Source organism: Glandiceps talaboti, chromosome 10, assembly GCF_964340395.1.
Source record: "Glandiceps talaboti chromosome 10, keGlaTala1.1, whole genome shotgun sequence".
Taxonomy (NCBI): domain Eukaryota; kingdom Metazoa; phylum Hemichordata; class Enteropneusta; family Spengelidae; genus Glandiceps; species Glandiceps talaboti.
Window position 1 is genome coordinate 2,815,037 of NC_135558.1, and position 16,935 is coordinate 2,831,971.

At 34.7% G+C, this 16,935-nt stretch overlaps 1 protein-coding gene across 8 annotated transcripts in view; it reads right to left on the reverse strand.

The window, feature by feature from the left end:
• The window catches only part of LOC144440972 (voltage-dependent calcium channel type A subunit alpha-1-like), a 141,785-nt gene that overhangs the window by 102,893 nt on the left and 21,957 nt on the right, over nt 1-16,935 (reverse strand). For all 8 annotated transcript variants that reach the window (XM_078130457.1, XM_078130454.1, XM_078130452.1 and 5 more), the window contains exon 2: nt 9,348-9,666. In XM_078130457.1, the coding sequence (XP_077986583.1) occupies nt 9,348-9,666 (319 nt within the window). The remainder of the gene's footprint in view (nt 1-9,347; nt 9,667-16,935) is intronic.

Below are 16,935 nucleotides of genomic sequence, written 5' to 3' on the forward strand. Positions count from 1 at the left end.
ACACAATGTTTGTAGTCTGTACATGCCAATCGATGCATCAAATCATCAAAAACGCTTTCTTTCTTTAATATAGTTTGAACTGAGAAGGCATTTATGTCCAAATCAACAGTCATCAAGATGTCACAATTTTCTTCCATGTGACTGGAAAGGAGAATTATAAAGATGGCCGCCATGATGTCGAAATAAAAACGTTAACATGCAGCATTTTAGATGAATGCTGTCCTTCAAATGTTACAACCATAAATGTTAATCTGGTATGGCCCAGTAAGTCGCTGAATCTATTGCAATGTGACACATTTACATCCCTAGAGACAGATTCTCTACTCCAGTAACCATGGCAACCTGAATATGGGAAACATGATTTGGATACTAACGAGCTCCCGATGCTATCAACATCAAGACGTAATTAGTAGCCTTTTCCAGAGTTGTTTGATTTAGCCACGGAAACAAAAAAAGCACCAGTCGGCGTATTCAGTGTATTTATTTTTTTATTTGAACGAGAGGCCGATAGCCTTCATGGCGGCAATTCAATATGTCAGTGTCACCTGTTCTTTTGATTTCAATACTGTTATGAAAACATTAAGATATTAATTTCAAATGAACGACTGATACAGTAACAGTTACTTCGACCAATATTTCGTGTATCCTACAATTGTACCGACAGTTACCCCCTCATCCCTTATGCGTGAATGATTACTGGTTTTCATAGCTCTTAGGCTAAGCATAGTTTTAACGCTGTGGTTAACAAATTCAAAAGAAGGGCTCGTCTTTACAAATATTGATAAACAACTATCGTGTTTTTGAAAAAAATACTGGAATATAAATTTCCCAGTTACACCATTTAAATTGACATCGGTCACCATGAACCATCACCGCGTAACTAATCTGTGATGACGTCATCGGCAGTCCATTTGACAGGATACACGACTAATTACTAATTTAGGAGATGCCTACAATCAACTAAGCCCCAGGCTAAGATCGAGGAAGGAGAATAAATCGTCTGATTTCATTTTTTAATTAATAATACTCATTCCAATACTCAGTGTTTGTCTTCTGAATAACATCAATAATTCAGTCTAAAATATCAGTGTTTGAATATAATACTACTAGAACTATTAATAAACTATTAACAGATTATGTTTAGTGTAGATAATGATGTCGGTGGAAATTACCAACAATATACATAATGACCCCAATTAATTAATTAATTAATTAATTAATGAGTAATACAGAGGTGTGGTCAAATGTGATAAACATGGCTGAACACCTTAGCATGTGACACAGTATGGGGTGGTTCCTAATAGTAATGTAAAGTAGAATAGATGTAGGTTTTTCATGGGAAGATGGAACTCTAAACGACAAATTGTAAAGGCATGGGTAATAAAGAAATGTCTGTACAGATTCGTCATTTTAAACTGACTACCCAATTATATTATATATTACATAGAGTTGTCCGTTACTCATCTCCGTATGTAGTAATATATTGAAGTGCCAATAACATTACATATTGTATATTTGTGCTCACCAATGATGTTTATTCTTACTTTTGTGAAAGTTAAGGCTAAGCAATGAGGTATACTCTTACATACACATATTAACACTGTATCTCCTACTGACATGAAACATGCACGTACCAATATTCATTCCGTGAAATAAATCTAAATGTTTCATATAAAAAACCAAGAAAGCTTTCCTCCTGCCTGCCACACTACACATTAGCCTTAAAATTGGGAAAAAATATGTTTGTCACATCATGTATGGAATCAAAATGAAACCGTGCCTAGTGGTTTCCCAACTGGATCATTTACTATTCATTGGGGTGTCAAATTTGGAATAATTATCAGAATGGGTACTTTTAGACCACATTTATCGGTCGACAAAATCTGAACAGAAATACACGACAATAATAGGGAACTTGCAATCCAGACTGAGCATGCTCAGACGCAAAGGACTATGGGATTATCTGTGGTTATCGTAATACCTAATCTGGAGCTACTGATAAAATTAACCTCCCACAATTGTCAGGGTAACTATGAATTGATTATTTGTGGTTACAAAAAGTGTATCAATACTAATGGATTAGAATTTATTATCACATTTCCCATGATGCAACATTGAACATGGCGGGTTTGCAAGTTCCCTATTGCCATGGTGGAGTAGGGATCGTGTACCTACAGATAAATTCTGATAAACTGTGAAATACGGAAGCCAAGGAAAATAGAGACCCAAACATACTCTGTGAAAAATTACAAAATTTGCCCCAAGTATGACGTATATAAATAAATGGTATCATGTAGGCAAGCCTAGGACCATGTAGAGGCTGTACCTACATACTTCACTGCATGTATGTTACATGTGGGGAAAGTGGTCAATGTTTTAGGCACACACCAAGCGATGGTCTGAGTAAGTTACAGGTGCATTTTAAACTCAATATCTGATAAAATTGTCTTAAGAGTTATTGGTTTACATTTGGCTTCACATCCAAATTATTGAATAGAAAACAACAACTTTCCATTAATTAAGTACATGAAGAAATACACCAAGGTAACATTTTATACAAATGTGAAAGACACGTGACCTTTGATCCTTATCATCTCGATACTATGATGCGTTAGATGTTATTCCTAAAGATACGACTTATCCTCAATCTTCAGTGGGAATGTATCAATGACATTCTGCTACAATAGACTCTTTTGACACCTGCCCACCCTATTACAACTCGATGCAAGCTATTCTGTAGATGACCTTCAGTACATGTCGTTTTGATTTTATCTCATGTTATCTGAAATCAAATCATATCAAATCATACATGCACATGCACACACGCGCGCACACACACACACACACACTATAATTATATATATATATATATATATATATATATATATATATATATATATATATATATATATATATATATATATATATATATATATATGACTGTGTCTATCTGTCTGTGTGTCTGTGTGACACGCACATAAACAGATAACGGAAACTATAGCGGAAATCTTGATTTGTTCACATATGTGTAGGTCGTTGCATCTATCCAAAGATAAAAATTCACACCTTATAATAAAAACATTGTCGTTTTCACAAAAGCTGTCTACAATTGTAAAGATATAAGGAAACCCCCACTATAGAATCATATTGTTGATAAGGGATGATTGCAGACTACCAAATTCATCCAATCCATCAAATATGTGTCATTCATATCCGATCTACTGTACCCTCCTAACCTTGTATCGCTATCAGAGCATATGTAAATGACTTGGTTACCCTTCTGACTTTCTGATTTTAGAATAATCATCTAATTATCATAATAAGTACATCGTGATTCAGTAATTGTACTTTTTATAGACATATTTAACATCCTTTAGCCTGACATCGATCATCAAGGCCATGAGTAGTACATTTTTATTGTATGAACACGTCTGAGAGCAGGTTTAGCTAAAAAATAAACAGTCTGCTATTCCAGTATCATCTTAATTCTCTCTATTTTATTTTGCTTATCTATCTTAGCTTAGACGTTTTGTATTTCAATGCTACGGGTTATTCTTTATACAACTGTATTTCCCTGTATTGCCAACTTCTCTCTGTTCTTTCTATCTTTAAAAATCAGAGTACATTTGATATTATCATACAGAAATACAGAAATATATATATATATATATATATATATATATATATATATATATATATATATATATATATATATTTAATTTTGAATTTTAAAATATAGACAAGAGAAGACGATATATTATAAAAACATTTTCATTTATGTTATAAATTACTCTTGCAATACTGTGGAGGCTTTCCGTATATATGACTTTGTGAATGCGTACACTGTTTTCTCGTAAGTTTAGTAACCTCCATCGGGTATGCATTTGATTCGCTCAAATGTAAAGGGTTTTCAGATATGTTGTCTGCTATGCTAAATTCCCTTAAATTTGTTACCATATAATTTCCTTGTAGGATGGTATATATTTAAACTGTCCGTGCATGCGAAGTGAAAGTTTGATCACCCAGAAGTTGCGAATATGAGTTCATTCCTTCTACTTTTAAGTCATTGTCCAGCACTGATTTAGACCTGTGACGTCACTGAGACATGGAGTCGTTACATGTAACAGGTTGACTTTCATGTTCTGTCCTGGAGCTGTCACAAACCGGATGTATCAAAACTGCCATTTTGACTACTTTGCACTGAACACTTTCTTCGAAGCACTTAGATGATAAAGTTTGATCTAACCTTACAATAGCTCACCTCAATCATAGTAAAAGAAGCTTATTGTTCTGCTTCATTGCTAAATCCCATGTTGCCATGGTTACACTACTTGTCGTCAGATTCTCATTCGTTGAACTGAGGGACATCCGATGAAACAGCCATTCTGTCTACACTGTAGTTATCGGATAATACTGGACAACTCTATCAATCAAAATACGTATTAGAACGTTCTATTTATTTTCGGGGCAAAAACAACAACACAGCAATTTAACCTTTTTAGCTGGCTTTGAAATACAAGGTGATTCCTGTTGGCTTGCAAATTATTGTTATCAATCACTCAACTTTGAAATGCTATATCCAATATCCCATCATGCAATAATGCTAGAAGCACACTCTGAAAAACTACCAGGAGAGTGAAATACAAATACTTCAAACAGTTGAACCGTATCGGGCTTTGAAATTAAAGAGATTACTTCTGAGCCGGTCTTTGTTAAATTCAAATAGCTTCTGAAAGTATTTGAATGTTCCCATAGGTCAAACTTATTCACAAATGTTGCCATACCAAAAACAAAATGTAATTAGTTCTGACTAACATCCGCTCACAAACGCCTTGAGAGGTTGGCAAGTCTTCCTGCACAATTCTTCCGGTTTTAAAACTAACAGTGACATTATGCTAAAAATGTTATAGATATCTCACAGTAACAAATTTCTAGTCTTGTCTCCTATTTAAAGACAGGTCACAGTCAATAATGTGAAGGTTGGATCCGGAGGTCATCAAATGGTCATACAGCCAGCAAATTTCCTCGGTTTGCTGTGAACGCGATAAACCGACTTGGGGTTACCATGGTTGTGGTGACGTCGACTGACCAGACTTAGTTTGCAGGAGAATTCTGTTCACGTTCTGCCATACAACATAGCAATGTCACGTTATGCGATGACTTGTATACTAATGACACCAACCACGGTGATAAACTACCCCACATAGAGTGTCAGTCTGTCTCTGTGTGTGGATATCTGCACTTATTTTCTTATTTTGATTTTTTATTTTGCAAGTTACTAATTTGGTATTATTTGTATATACGCTTAATGGCAACCAATACATAAACGTATCCCTGCCCATTGAATTTTCAACACTTTTTCTACTACTTATGCGCAGGCATAATACAATGTACACTAGTGTGTTTTTCCCACTGCTGTAGCTACATTACAAGTTGAGCTTATGGCGCTCTGAGTCAGCTCACAAAATGGATGTGTGTTTATTCCTACGGCTATTTTACATCGAGTTAATGACATTCTCTGCCTCATAAACAAGTTATGAGATAGACACTACATTGTCTAAGTATGTCATTCCATGACAGAAAAAAATAACTATACCATGTAATTTTGTAGAAACATTAGGCGAGCATTTTTTGTATACTTTTGATAAGATCAAGTTAAGTTACCGTACATTGCCTGGATATTATAATTTTATATAACTTTCATAACACCGGGTCTAGCGACTGTATAGAGACTGCATATATCACATGTATAAGCCCGGTTGTAATAAAAGTATATTCACCGATTACAAAATTTTATAAGGCCTAGTTTGGTGACCGTATAGTGACTACTTTCCTTACTTTTGTAAGACCGGGTTTGGTGTCTGTATATAGACCGCTTACACTTTTATAAGACTTGGTGTGGTGAACTCATATTGCCTGAAATATCACTTTCATGAAATCTACTATGATATATTGACTGCTTACATTGTTTTTCTAGGACCGGGTTCCAAGACAGTATATCAACTGCTTACATAACTTTATAAGACGGGGTTTGATTACTACAATCAAACTGTTTCATTCCTTTTATAAGACCGAATACTACTTGCATTACTTTTATAGGCCGGGATTGGTGCCCGTATATTGACTGCTTACATTATTTCATAAAACCGGGTTTGCTGACCATATATTGACCGCTTACATTATTTTTATAAGACGGGGTTTGATGACTGGATATTGACTGTTTATATTACTTTTATAGACCGGGTTTGGTGACCATACATTGGCTGCTTACATTATTTTTCAAAAGACTGTATTTGATGCCCCTATATTCAGTATTTACCTTTACTTTATAAAACCCAAATTTATGAACTGAATTGACTCCTTTATAAGACCGGGTTTGCTGACCGTAATTAAACTCAATATTATCTTTTTTATAAGACTTGGTTTTGTGTCCGTATATTCACTACTCATTGAATATGTTAGCAGATGTCTAACGACAACATTATCATGTAAAATGAGTGAACTATGTCGCAAAGTATGCATAATTAATATACATGTCATATGGATAGAAATGCAATTTATATTGACCATAGTCACAGAAGTAAGAATTTAACGAAGTGACACTCCTATACATACAAATGATGAATTGTGTAATACGTCATAAATATTTCAAACGAAAATTGTAAGGAATAGTTTCTTGTTAAATTTCACATGATAATGCGAGTTGGAAAATTTAGTCTTCACAGCACAGTCATTTACCATGGCAACCACGCAAATTTAATTCTGCTTTCTGTCTCCAGAAACACGGGTTTTAGTCTCGAGCTAAACTGTAAAGTATACATAGGTAGAGACGACATATATACTAAGTCCCTTACGGTATAAAGTGAATATCTGACTGTCACCAAATCATGGCGAAGCTATTGAAGGTGACACGAATAACAAATCTACCGGGCTCCGACACAAGACCGCGATGTCAAAATAGACGTTATTTATTTGTGCAAATGTTGGAAATAATGAAACGGTATATGGTAAAGATCCGCCATTTTGGAAATTGACACAGGTTAATTTTAGAAGAGAATCCATGCGGTCATTATTTGAACTAGTCCAGGGCGTCATGAAACTAATGGATATTTACTGTTATAATTCAAGATTGAAATATGTACTTAATAGGTATTGTATTAGAATTACAAGAGATTGGATAATACAGTGAAACATCATAGGGATGATAAATTGAAAGGCGACTGCAAGCCGTCAGGGCTGCATTATTACGTTACTCACGTTCATATACGGAGTGTGCAGCCATCTATTATTTACACTAGGATATGCTGATCGCAAACAGTTAATACACACTGCATAATATCATTCAGGAAATATCAAATGAATAGACTGGGAGAGGAATCGGAGGATTTAGAAAAAAAAATAGCGACTGTGAACTACAGCCGATTAGGTTGGTTCACATTAACCACGGCAGTATTGATAGAGTAATTATAATTTTCATCGAAGGTAGAAAGTAAATGTAACACCGCCAACCTGACGAGTCCCCAACATAGCTTTCAATACTAAGTGCTGGTTTTTTTTAAAGTACGACTGTATTTATTTCATTGTGGGATTTCGGTGATCAAATATACAATGTTGGCGATTCTTTTTTTCTTTTCTTTGATTGTCAATAAATAAATAGAATTTCATGAGCCATGAGTGAATTTCTGTAATTTATTTGCACAATACGGTTTCTGTTTGCTTGTTGAAATGAAAGAATTCCTCAAATTCGTCGACATTGCCTAAGTCTATAGAGCAACGAGGTCTAGAAGTAAGACAAATTAAATCGTTAAATTCTAAACCCCGCGCCTCTGGTCATAATAATCTCGTTAAAGTCTATTTTTCGCCACCTGTCAAGATATTAAGACATTTTTGTTGGTCGGCAGTGTGTAGATATATTATGAATTTCATATCCCATATTTCATGTATAACACAATAGTATTTCTTTCTAATATATGCTCGACTCAATGACAAATTCGTTAAACTGATATTGATCGTAATTATAATGCTATAATAAAGATCCATGGTGAGTTGCACCTTTTGTAAGCATGATCCCACCCCGCCATGGCCAAATATAGCTTGTACTGCCTTTCCACATAGGCTTAACCACTTCTCGATCCCGCCATTATTAAATATCGTCAATTTTCATGAATGCGTTTCAGTGTGCTAATGTTAGAGTGTCGGGTACAATAAAAAATAAATGAATATTACTTGTCGGTTCCCAGAATTTTTAGCGGGAAAAATATTGACTGTAAAATCATTATTGGGGTCAGATAATAACTCAAGGGTTTTTATAATCTATTAATTGATATGTCAAGGCAAGCACTTTGTTCAGGCCACATCCCCAAAATAATTCACGATATTTGCATCAATATATTAACTGATCTTAGTGTGAGAGACGGTTTGGTTATATTGAATATTAAATCATATTTATATTATATTATTAATTATCAAAATTATCGCCAATTTCTTTATGTGTGTGGTTAAGGCCATTAGATATTAGTAGACTTGGTTCGTACAACAAATACACTATGTAGACACACGTATTGAATGATCGAGTTGTCGCACCGTGTGAGGTACACCTTCGCTTGCTAGGTTAATCACAAGCATCATATCTCGAGCTCATTTTTGTGCCCACTCGTTCCGTTTTCAGAGGCACTCCCAACGGTGTGATCTGAGAAGACATTGTCAGAATACATCGTACAACCTTCCTCGCTGATTTATCGTTCTACTCCGCATTATCATAATACACCGATACAAAAGTCCGATAGCGGAGAAGGGGCCATTGGGGTCTCCCTACCTGTCTTCTATATATACATGTATGTGTACACTGTGCCGTGCAATAACAACGGTTCGGCTTCTCACCACGCCTAGTCTCTCTCGTATTTTATTTATATCAAATTGATAATTATTTTTTAATTATATTTATCAGTCATTTACCTTGAAATAATTATTAATGTTCACAAATATGGGACCATATATAGGTAATGAGGGATGTGAAATTAAAAATCAAAAACAGTAGATGAAATGTACTCGGTTGAGTGTGTGTATGTGAATAGTATCGGAGTACAGAAAGTGCCATCTTGGATTTTAATATTCATGTTTTGTGAGTGCGTGCACTTTGTGTTTACGTTAGTTGAGTGGAGGATAGGTGCACGGCCAGTTGGCAATGTGTTTCGGGTCACGTGTCCATTGATTTACTGAAGTGTGCAATAAATGTGCGCAGAATTAAGGGCATGCATGTGCTTGTGCAGAGAGAATATTGGGTATTCTTATTAAATTAGATTTTAGTATTAATTTTAATATGAATCGAGTTGTCATAAAATACTCACTCATTCTCTCTTTGAATATGGTTTAATTTGTCAGATGATCGTTGTTTCCATTTCTCAGCGGCTAAAGCAGCATCTTTATAAGATACCCCCGCTTTTCTTCGATCATATCTTCTATCTAGAGATGGTGAACCGGGCGATCTGTCCCCAGGGCTAACAGCAGGATCATAATCCCTGTCCAGGCTATGTTGGCTGGAATGAGGAGACACCCCAGTGAGGCTTCCGCGCCTGCGCAATTCTTCTGGTGAGCGACGGGGAGAGTCGTAGGTGCGGGTGACGGCAAGCATGGCGGCGGCTCTGGCGCCCGATGCCCCTGGGGTAGCTGAAAACAACGGAAAAAAAGAGACAAACACACAAGTTAATCGAAAAACTGTAATAAATATCACCTACCTGTTGGAAACCGTGATTGAGGCCCCATTTCTTGTGATTATGCAAATGAGGTAGAATGGATGAAGAAAGGATGAGGCAGAGGAAAGAAGGCCATTTGAAGACGTCGAAGAAAACAATATAGATATCACAGAATTTGCCTCAAAATGCACTAAATTTTCAGTAACAGAGAAAAATAAAGTTCCAGGGTTAACAGCGACCACATTTCTTCATAAATCGATAAATTTTCTGTCCATAGTGAACATGGAATCGTGATTTTAGTATGAGTGAAATCTTCCTTGACTGTTCTTCCATGTATTAAGATGGCTAGAACAAGACGTACTTTCCCGATAGTGGTGGCGGGGATGGTATTCCCGTCGCTGTTGTTCCCGATCGACGGCCGCCTCCACGGCAGCGCGGGTCGCCGCCTCCCGCTGTTGGCGGGTAGTTTTCGACACAAGCGGCCTCCATCGTGCCCGCATCTTTCCGTTCTGTTAAAATGTCTTCGATCAAAGAAGGGGTCTTGCCATGCTGTAGCTTGTCTGTGGAAGTCTACGGAATCGAAGTAGCGCGTTAACGGCTCTGCGTCACTAGTCCTGAATGATGTAAAGCTGTGATTTGACCTTTCCAGTTTTCAACTATTGAACTATACCCCAATTACAAGCATCTCCAAGACGTCAATTTAGCTTGAAAATCAAGAGGAAATAGCTAAGGTGTGATTATGAGCAGCACCCCCGTAAGCAATGTCGTCAGAATTGAAAATTGACTAAAACGCGAGGAGAATGTAATTTGAGTAATTTTCCGAGATTTTGATATCCGGCGAAGCAAAATTTTGAGTTTGCTTGCATAATTTAGTAGGATTTACTTTCAAAGACAACATACATCGTCTTGCAAATATTTTGTATAGTTTGTGTTCGATTTTATCTGTTTTTTATAAACTATAATATACTGATTAATTCTGTACTTAAGTATGAAATACAGGGGGAGTCATCCTCAGAGTGCTTGTATCGTGGGGGACAAATTAAAGTGTACGCATGCGCTGGTATATATAATAGAGTTGAATTTATGAAGTCTACCTGACTCACTTAAGCACGATGTAAGTGAGCAGTCAAGGTTCTGATCCCTTAGTAGTGTCGGACGCGATATGCAAAAAAAGTTGAATCAATATAACAGCAACAGTTGGAAAGCTAAGCTTGCAGTAATTATGAGAAACCACCTGTCATCGTATTGTTGATGATCTTTCAACTGTGGCAGTCATAAATGTTTAAAAAATAAACACACAATAAAATCGGGGTTTTCCTTCCTCCACTAACAGCAGGTCTTGACTTCCTGAGAATGGAAAAAAACTTACTAGTCTGTTTCTTGACTAAATTCCCACGTTACACACATCAGTATAAACGATTTTTCAATTTCTCTAGGTATTCCCACGGTAGTTTATATCTCGGACAAATATTGAATAATTCTATTAATCAAAACACATCTACTCATAGTGATCAAGGAATGCGTTTTAAACGATTTTCGTTCAAGTATTGAAACCTTTCTGTCTCAGATTCGTCTCCATGGCAATGTCACTTTAGAGTGACAAATGTTTCTGAGGGACAGTTTCGTTTTAATTAGAGTACCACCGTTGATCATTCGAATCACCGCTAGATATTTAATATTCATGTACGACAGTATGCACCTTCAGTCGGATACCATGATGCATAATAATAACATTCTACAGCGCTGACAAGATTACTAATTGCAATTAAGCATCCCATAATATACCGCCCATAGTCTTCTACAATCTGCAAATACCGTTAGCTGGTTGCTGCGATTATGCAATGACGTCATTCATTGTGTTTACGAAACAGGATTATTACATTAACCGGTCGCCAGACACACGTGTAGCTACGTTGAACCACACAATGTTACAATGTGTGTGTGTGTGTGTGTGTGTGTGTGTGTGTGTGTGTATTTAGATACCATATTGGTATATGCGTATGTGTACACGTGTGTATGTATGTATGTATGTATGTATGTATGTATGTATATATATATATATATATATATATATATATATATATATATATATATATATATATATATATATATATATACGAACGCACGCACGCATACGTGTATGTATGTATGTATGTATGTATGTATGTATGTATGTATGCATGCATGCATGCATGCATGCATGTATGCATGTATGTATGTATGTATGTATGTATGTATGTATGTATGTATGTACGTATGAAATACGTTTATTGGTAATTTTTCCCGCCAATTTCGGAATACTGGAAATCAGCGGAATGATTAGCATCTTTAACTTCTGGTCGAATACTTTGCATTTAATATCAAAATCGTATTGCTTACAAAAAACAAACAAACAATCATTTTTTCCAATTATTACAGTGAATCTATACTTGTCTATTCCCTTTACAGAACTGTCTTCGTAAATAACTTTCTGAATATTGGTTTGTTTGAATTTGTTGAGTTTCATTTCTACAGCAGCTATCCAGCCTACAAAGTCTGTTGAAGTAACACGTACCCTACGTCGTGTTCAGCGATAGACTTTGTACAATAGATGTAAAATTAGGTTTCAACAACAGATTATCTAATAATCTTAGAGATTAGAAAACGATTTTAGATTGTGATTTATCTCAAACTTCATTGGAATTCTAATTTCAATATTTTTTAAAGTCCTATCAATTAGATAAAAAAAAAGTTGTTTTTTTTTGCAATTTTGATTTAAAACAATGTGTCATCGACTTTTTGATACAGGCACTTGATGTGATTGATAAATACAATATACTAGGTAAGTGAACCTACAAAATTTTATGTTGATGCTTTCGTATGTTATAATATGTTATATCATAAGACAGTCTTTTCTTAGACATAGATACAACCAGAGTATTTTTTGCGTCATACAGATTTCTTTCAAACTTCTGAAAAAGAATGGAATTTGTTATCAGACAACTTGTCCACTTTAATGCAGACCCCGACATGATAACAGCTAAAATGATGTTGGCTTGGTGTTTCACTCATGTAATAAGACATTTTAATACACATCCTCAGACAACTTATAATGCAAAAACAATTACAAAGGTACTGCACACAGTGGGGATGTAGAAGTAGTTAAGTTGAAATGTTGGTTATCAGTTAGAAAATAAACATTTACAGCTATTAAAATCAGCATGTCCACGTGTAATGTTTTCATTAGAAGCCTGTTTCTACTGCACTTTGAAAGAATACTATAGCAATGATTATCAGTGTTCAATGTGATTGGGCAAATGATCCTGCTGTGTTTATTGTGTCTCTGCTATTGTTAGTCTAGACTTGAAATATGGCTAGCTTTGTGTCAAAAACGTAATGTTCCATGAGTGAAACAACAAGCCTACATCATTTTAGCTATAACAGTCAATTTCATAATCTTTTTAATGTTTGGAACTATTATTATAATCATACCTTCTATTTCACCTTCTTTATGTTTGTGGTGTTAAGTTGAAACAGTAAGCCCATTGGTAAGTAAATCCTATTGCAATGAATCGAACTTCTTATGTTGTTATTTCATGTTATTTTATGTTAAAATATGTTTTGTTGCGTCGTATCAAGCAGTGTTATGTTATTGTACGTTAGGCTATATTGTTATTTTATAAAATGTTATGTTGTGTTATGCTATTGTGTTATGTTATGTTGTGTTGTTATGTTACGATATGTCACGTTATGTTATGGTATGTTGTCATCATATGTTACGGTACGTCATGTCATGTCATGTCATGTCATGTCATGCTATTATATTATGTCATATCATGCTATTATATCATGTCTTGTCATGTCATGTCATGTCACGTCATTATATTATGTCATGCCATGCTATTATATCATGTCGTGTCATGTCATGTCATTATATTATGTCATGTCATGCTATTATATCATGTCGTGTCATGTTATGCTATTATATCATGTCGTGTCATGTCATGCCATTATATTATGTCATGTCATGCTATTATATCATGTCATGTCATTATATTATGTCATGTCATGCTATTATATCATGTCATTATACTATGTCATGTCATGCTATTATATCATGTCCTGTCATGTCATGTCATGTCATTATATTATGTCATATCATGCTATTATATCATGTCGTGTCATGTCATGTCATGTCATTATGTCATGTCATGTCATGTCATGCTATTATATCATGTCGTGTCATGTCATGTCATTGTATTATGTCATGTCATGCTATTATATCATGTCGTGTCATGCCATGTCATGTCATTATATTATGTCATGTCATGCTATTATATTATGTCATGTCATGCTATTATATCAAGTCTTGTCATGTCATGTCACTATATTATGTCATGTCATGTCATTATATTATGTCGTGTCATGTCATGCTATTATATTATGTCATGCCATGCTATTATATCATGTCGTGTCATGACATGTCATTATATCATATCGTGTCATGTCATGTCATTATATCATGTCATGTCATGTCATGTCATTATATTATGTCATGATGTCATGTCATGCTATTATATTATGTCATGTCATGTCATTATATTATGTCATATCATGCTATTATATCATGTCGTGTCATGTCATGTCATTATATCATGTCATGTCATGATATTATATCATGTCGTGTCATGTCATGTCATTATATCATGTCATGTCATGTCATGTCATTATATTATGTCATGTCATGTCATGTCATTATATTATGTCATGTCATGCTATTATATCATGTCTTGTCATGTCACGTCATTATATTATGTCATGCCATGATATTATATCATGTCGTGTCATGTCATGTCATTATATTATGTCATATCATGCTATTATATCGTGTCGTGTCATGTCACGTCATTATATTATGTCATGCCATGCTATTATATCATGTCGTGTCATGTCATGTCATTATATTATGTCATATCATGTCACGTCATTATATTATGTCATGTCATGTCATTATATTATGTCGTGTCATGTCATGCTATTATATTATGTCATGTCATGCTATTATATCATGTCATGTCATGTCATGTCATTATATTATGTCACGCCATGCTATTATATCATGTCGTGTCATGTCATGTCATTATATTATGTCATGTCATGTCACGTCATTATATTATGTCATGCCATGCTATGAAATCATGTCGTGTCATGTCATGTCATTATAATATGTCATGTCATGCTATTATATCATGTCATGTCATGTCATGTCATGTCATGTCATGTCATGTTATTATGTTTCATCATGTGATGTCATGACATGCCAAATATAGTTTTGATATTACCCACATAAGTCGTAAACTTATATATATTTTTCTGTCGGTAAATAACCAAACACAACATGTTAATAACTTTGAAATATGAAAATGTTACCATTATGAATATCCATATATGAACAAATAAACACTGAAAACACATTCAAGCACCATCGTCCTAGTATTGTCTGCCTTTAATATTTGTAATTTCGAATTTCAGGTATGTAAGAAAACTATACCACCGTGTTATTCTACACGTAATGTGTAGGTATTGCCATTCAGTGACTAGTTCAGAAGATTTTCAGATTTGTTGGCGCGTTATTAACTTTTCTTACATATACTTTCAGTTATTTGTGTCAATTTTCTGATTTAATCTTCACCTCGTAAACTCGAATACAGTAGAACTGTGAACCGAATCAAAAGTGAATTTTACAATTAAAACACACAAGAGATTATATTTCACATAGTGGGTCGAAGTTGAAAAGCTGAGCATGAATGAAAATGACACGGTCTGTAGCTGAAGACTCGTTTTTTCATTTGCATAATTAATGGTTTTAATGAGGTAATATCTTAAGAATGCAAACTTCAAATTCAATATAATTTGGTACATATATTAAGCATAACATAGCGCATATCAGCTGTAAAGTTGTTTATGTAGCCTACAGTTTTAATGAATAATTTGCATAATTGTTGAGCTTTGGTAATTAGGCTACATATTAAGAATGAAAGTTTCAAATTCAAAATCATTTGGCACAGACATCAACCATAACAAAGCACACATATCCTATAAAGCCTATTTGCATGGTTTTTATTTTTTAATGATTGACATGCATAATTGATTATTTGTAATTAAGCTATATCTTAATAAGAATGCATTCAAACAATGTGTGTAGGAGCAAAAACCACGGTTTGCCCTTACGGGAGGCATTCAGTTTAAATCTGGTTATTTTTTACTAGTGTTAGTCAGTGGACAAAATGCAAATACACAATAAATAATTAGATATTATTCATCACTATTTTCCTTCGTTGAGCCAATGAAAACACGAGTGACCTAAGGGGCCTTGTCACTACGAGTCACCAGATGAGTAGTGATAAACCCTTAGGACAAAAGTATATTTAGGCTGAATGAAGACAAATATTAAGTAAGATATAATGTAATTATACCTTCTCATGCATAATTTATTATTAAAATATGGGAAAAAAGACGATTCACGAGTACCACAGAACCAGTGACATAGACACGAGTTGTCGTAGAACGACCAGGGTATATCATCCATATTTTCTGTTTAAAGACAATAATTTTGATTGTGCATGATATAATAAAAGCTATTTAGAATGAAATATATGTGCTAGAGTTGGTTAGATATGCACATAGAAGTTTGGAAAGAAACCAAGGCTAGTGTTTAAAAATACCAAAATATTACGTCATAATGTCTGCATATATATAAATCCCTTGCGAGAGTTCTGCTAGATCTTGGACATGATTCATTTGTATGTTTTAGTAATAAGAATATCTCACCAAGACGATTAAGTTAAATACAGTTACAGACGAGTCCTTTTAAATAAATGAACACACGTTCGAATATACAGAGATGGTATCCCTTGGCGACGGAGTTACAGTCGGTCTGTTTTCGCATTAACCGTCAATCTATTAATACTTATCTAAAGTTCAGACCACTGTACTATTTAACTGCAACGGATTTGAAAATTGAACTATCTGTGCAGACTGAGCCAATTCACCCTGGCAGAAATTATCATTAAAGTTGACCGTTCTAATCAGGTCAAAGTTCATCTACGTTTAATCACTGATTGTTTTACGACTGGTTAATTGCATGATTGATGACGTAGATGGCGTAAAACATATAATGAATATGAATTAAAAGAGTAATAGCAAGTTTCATCTCGACTCCGGATGGAGACAATAAAGTGACCGACATCAAAAACAGTATGTC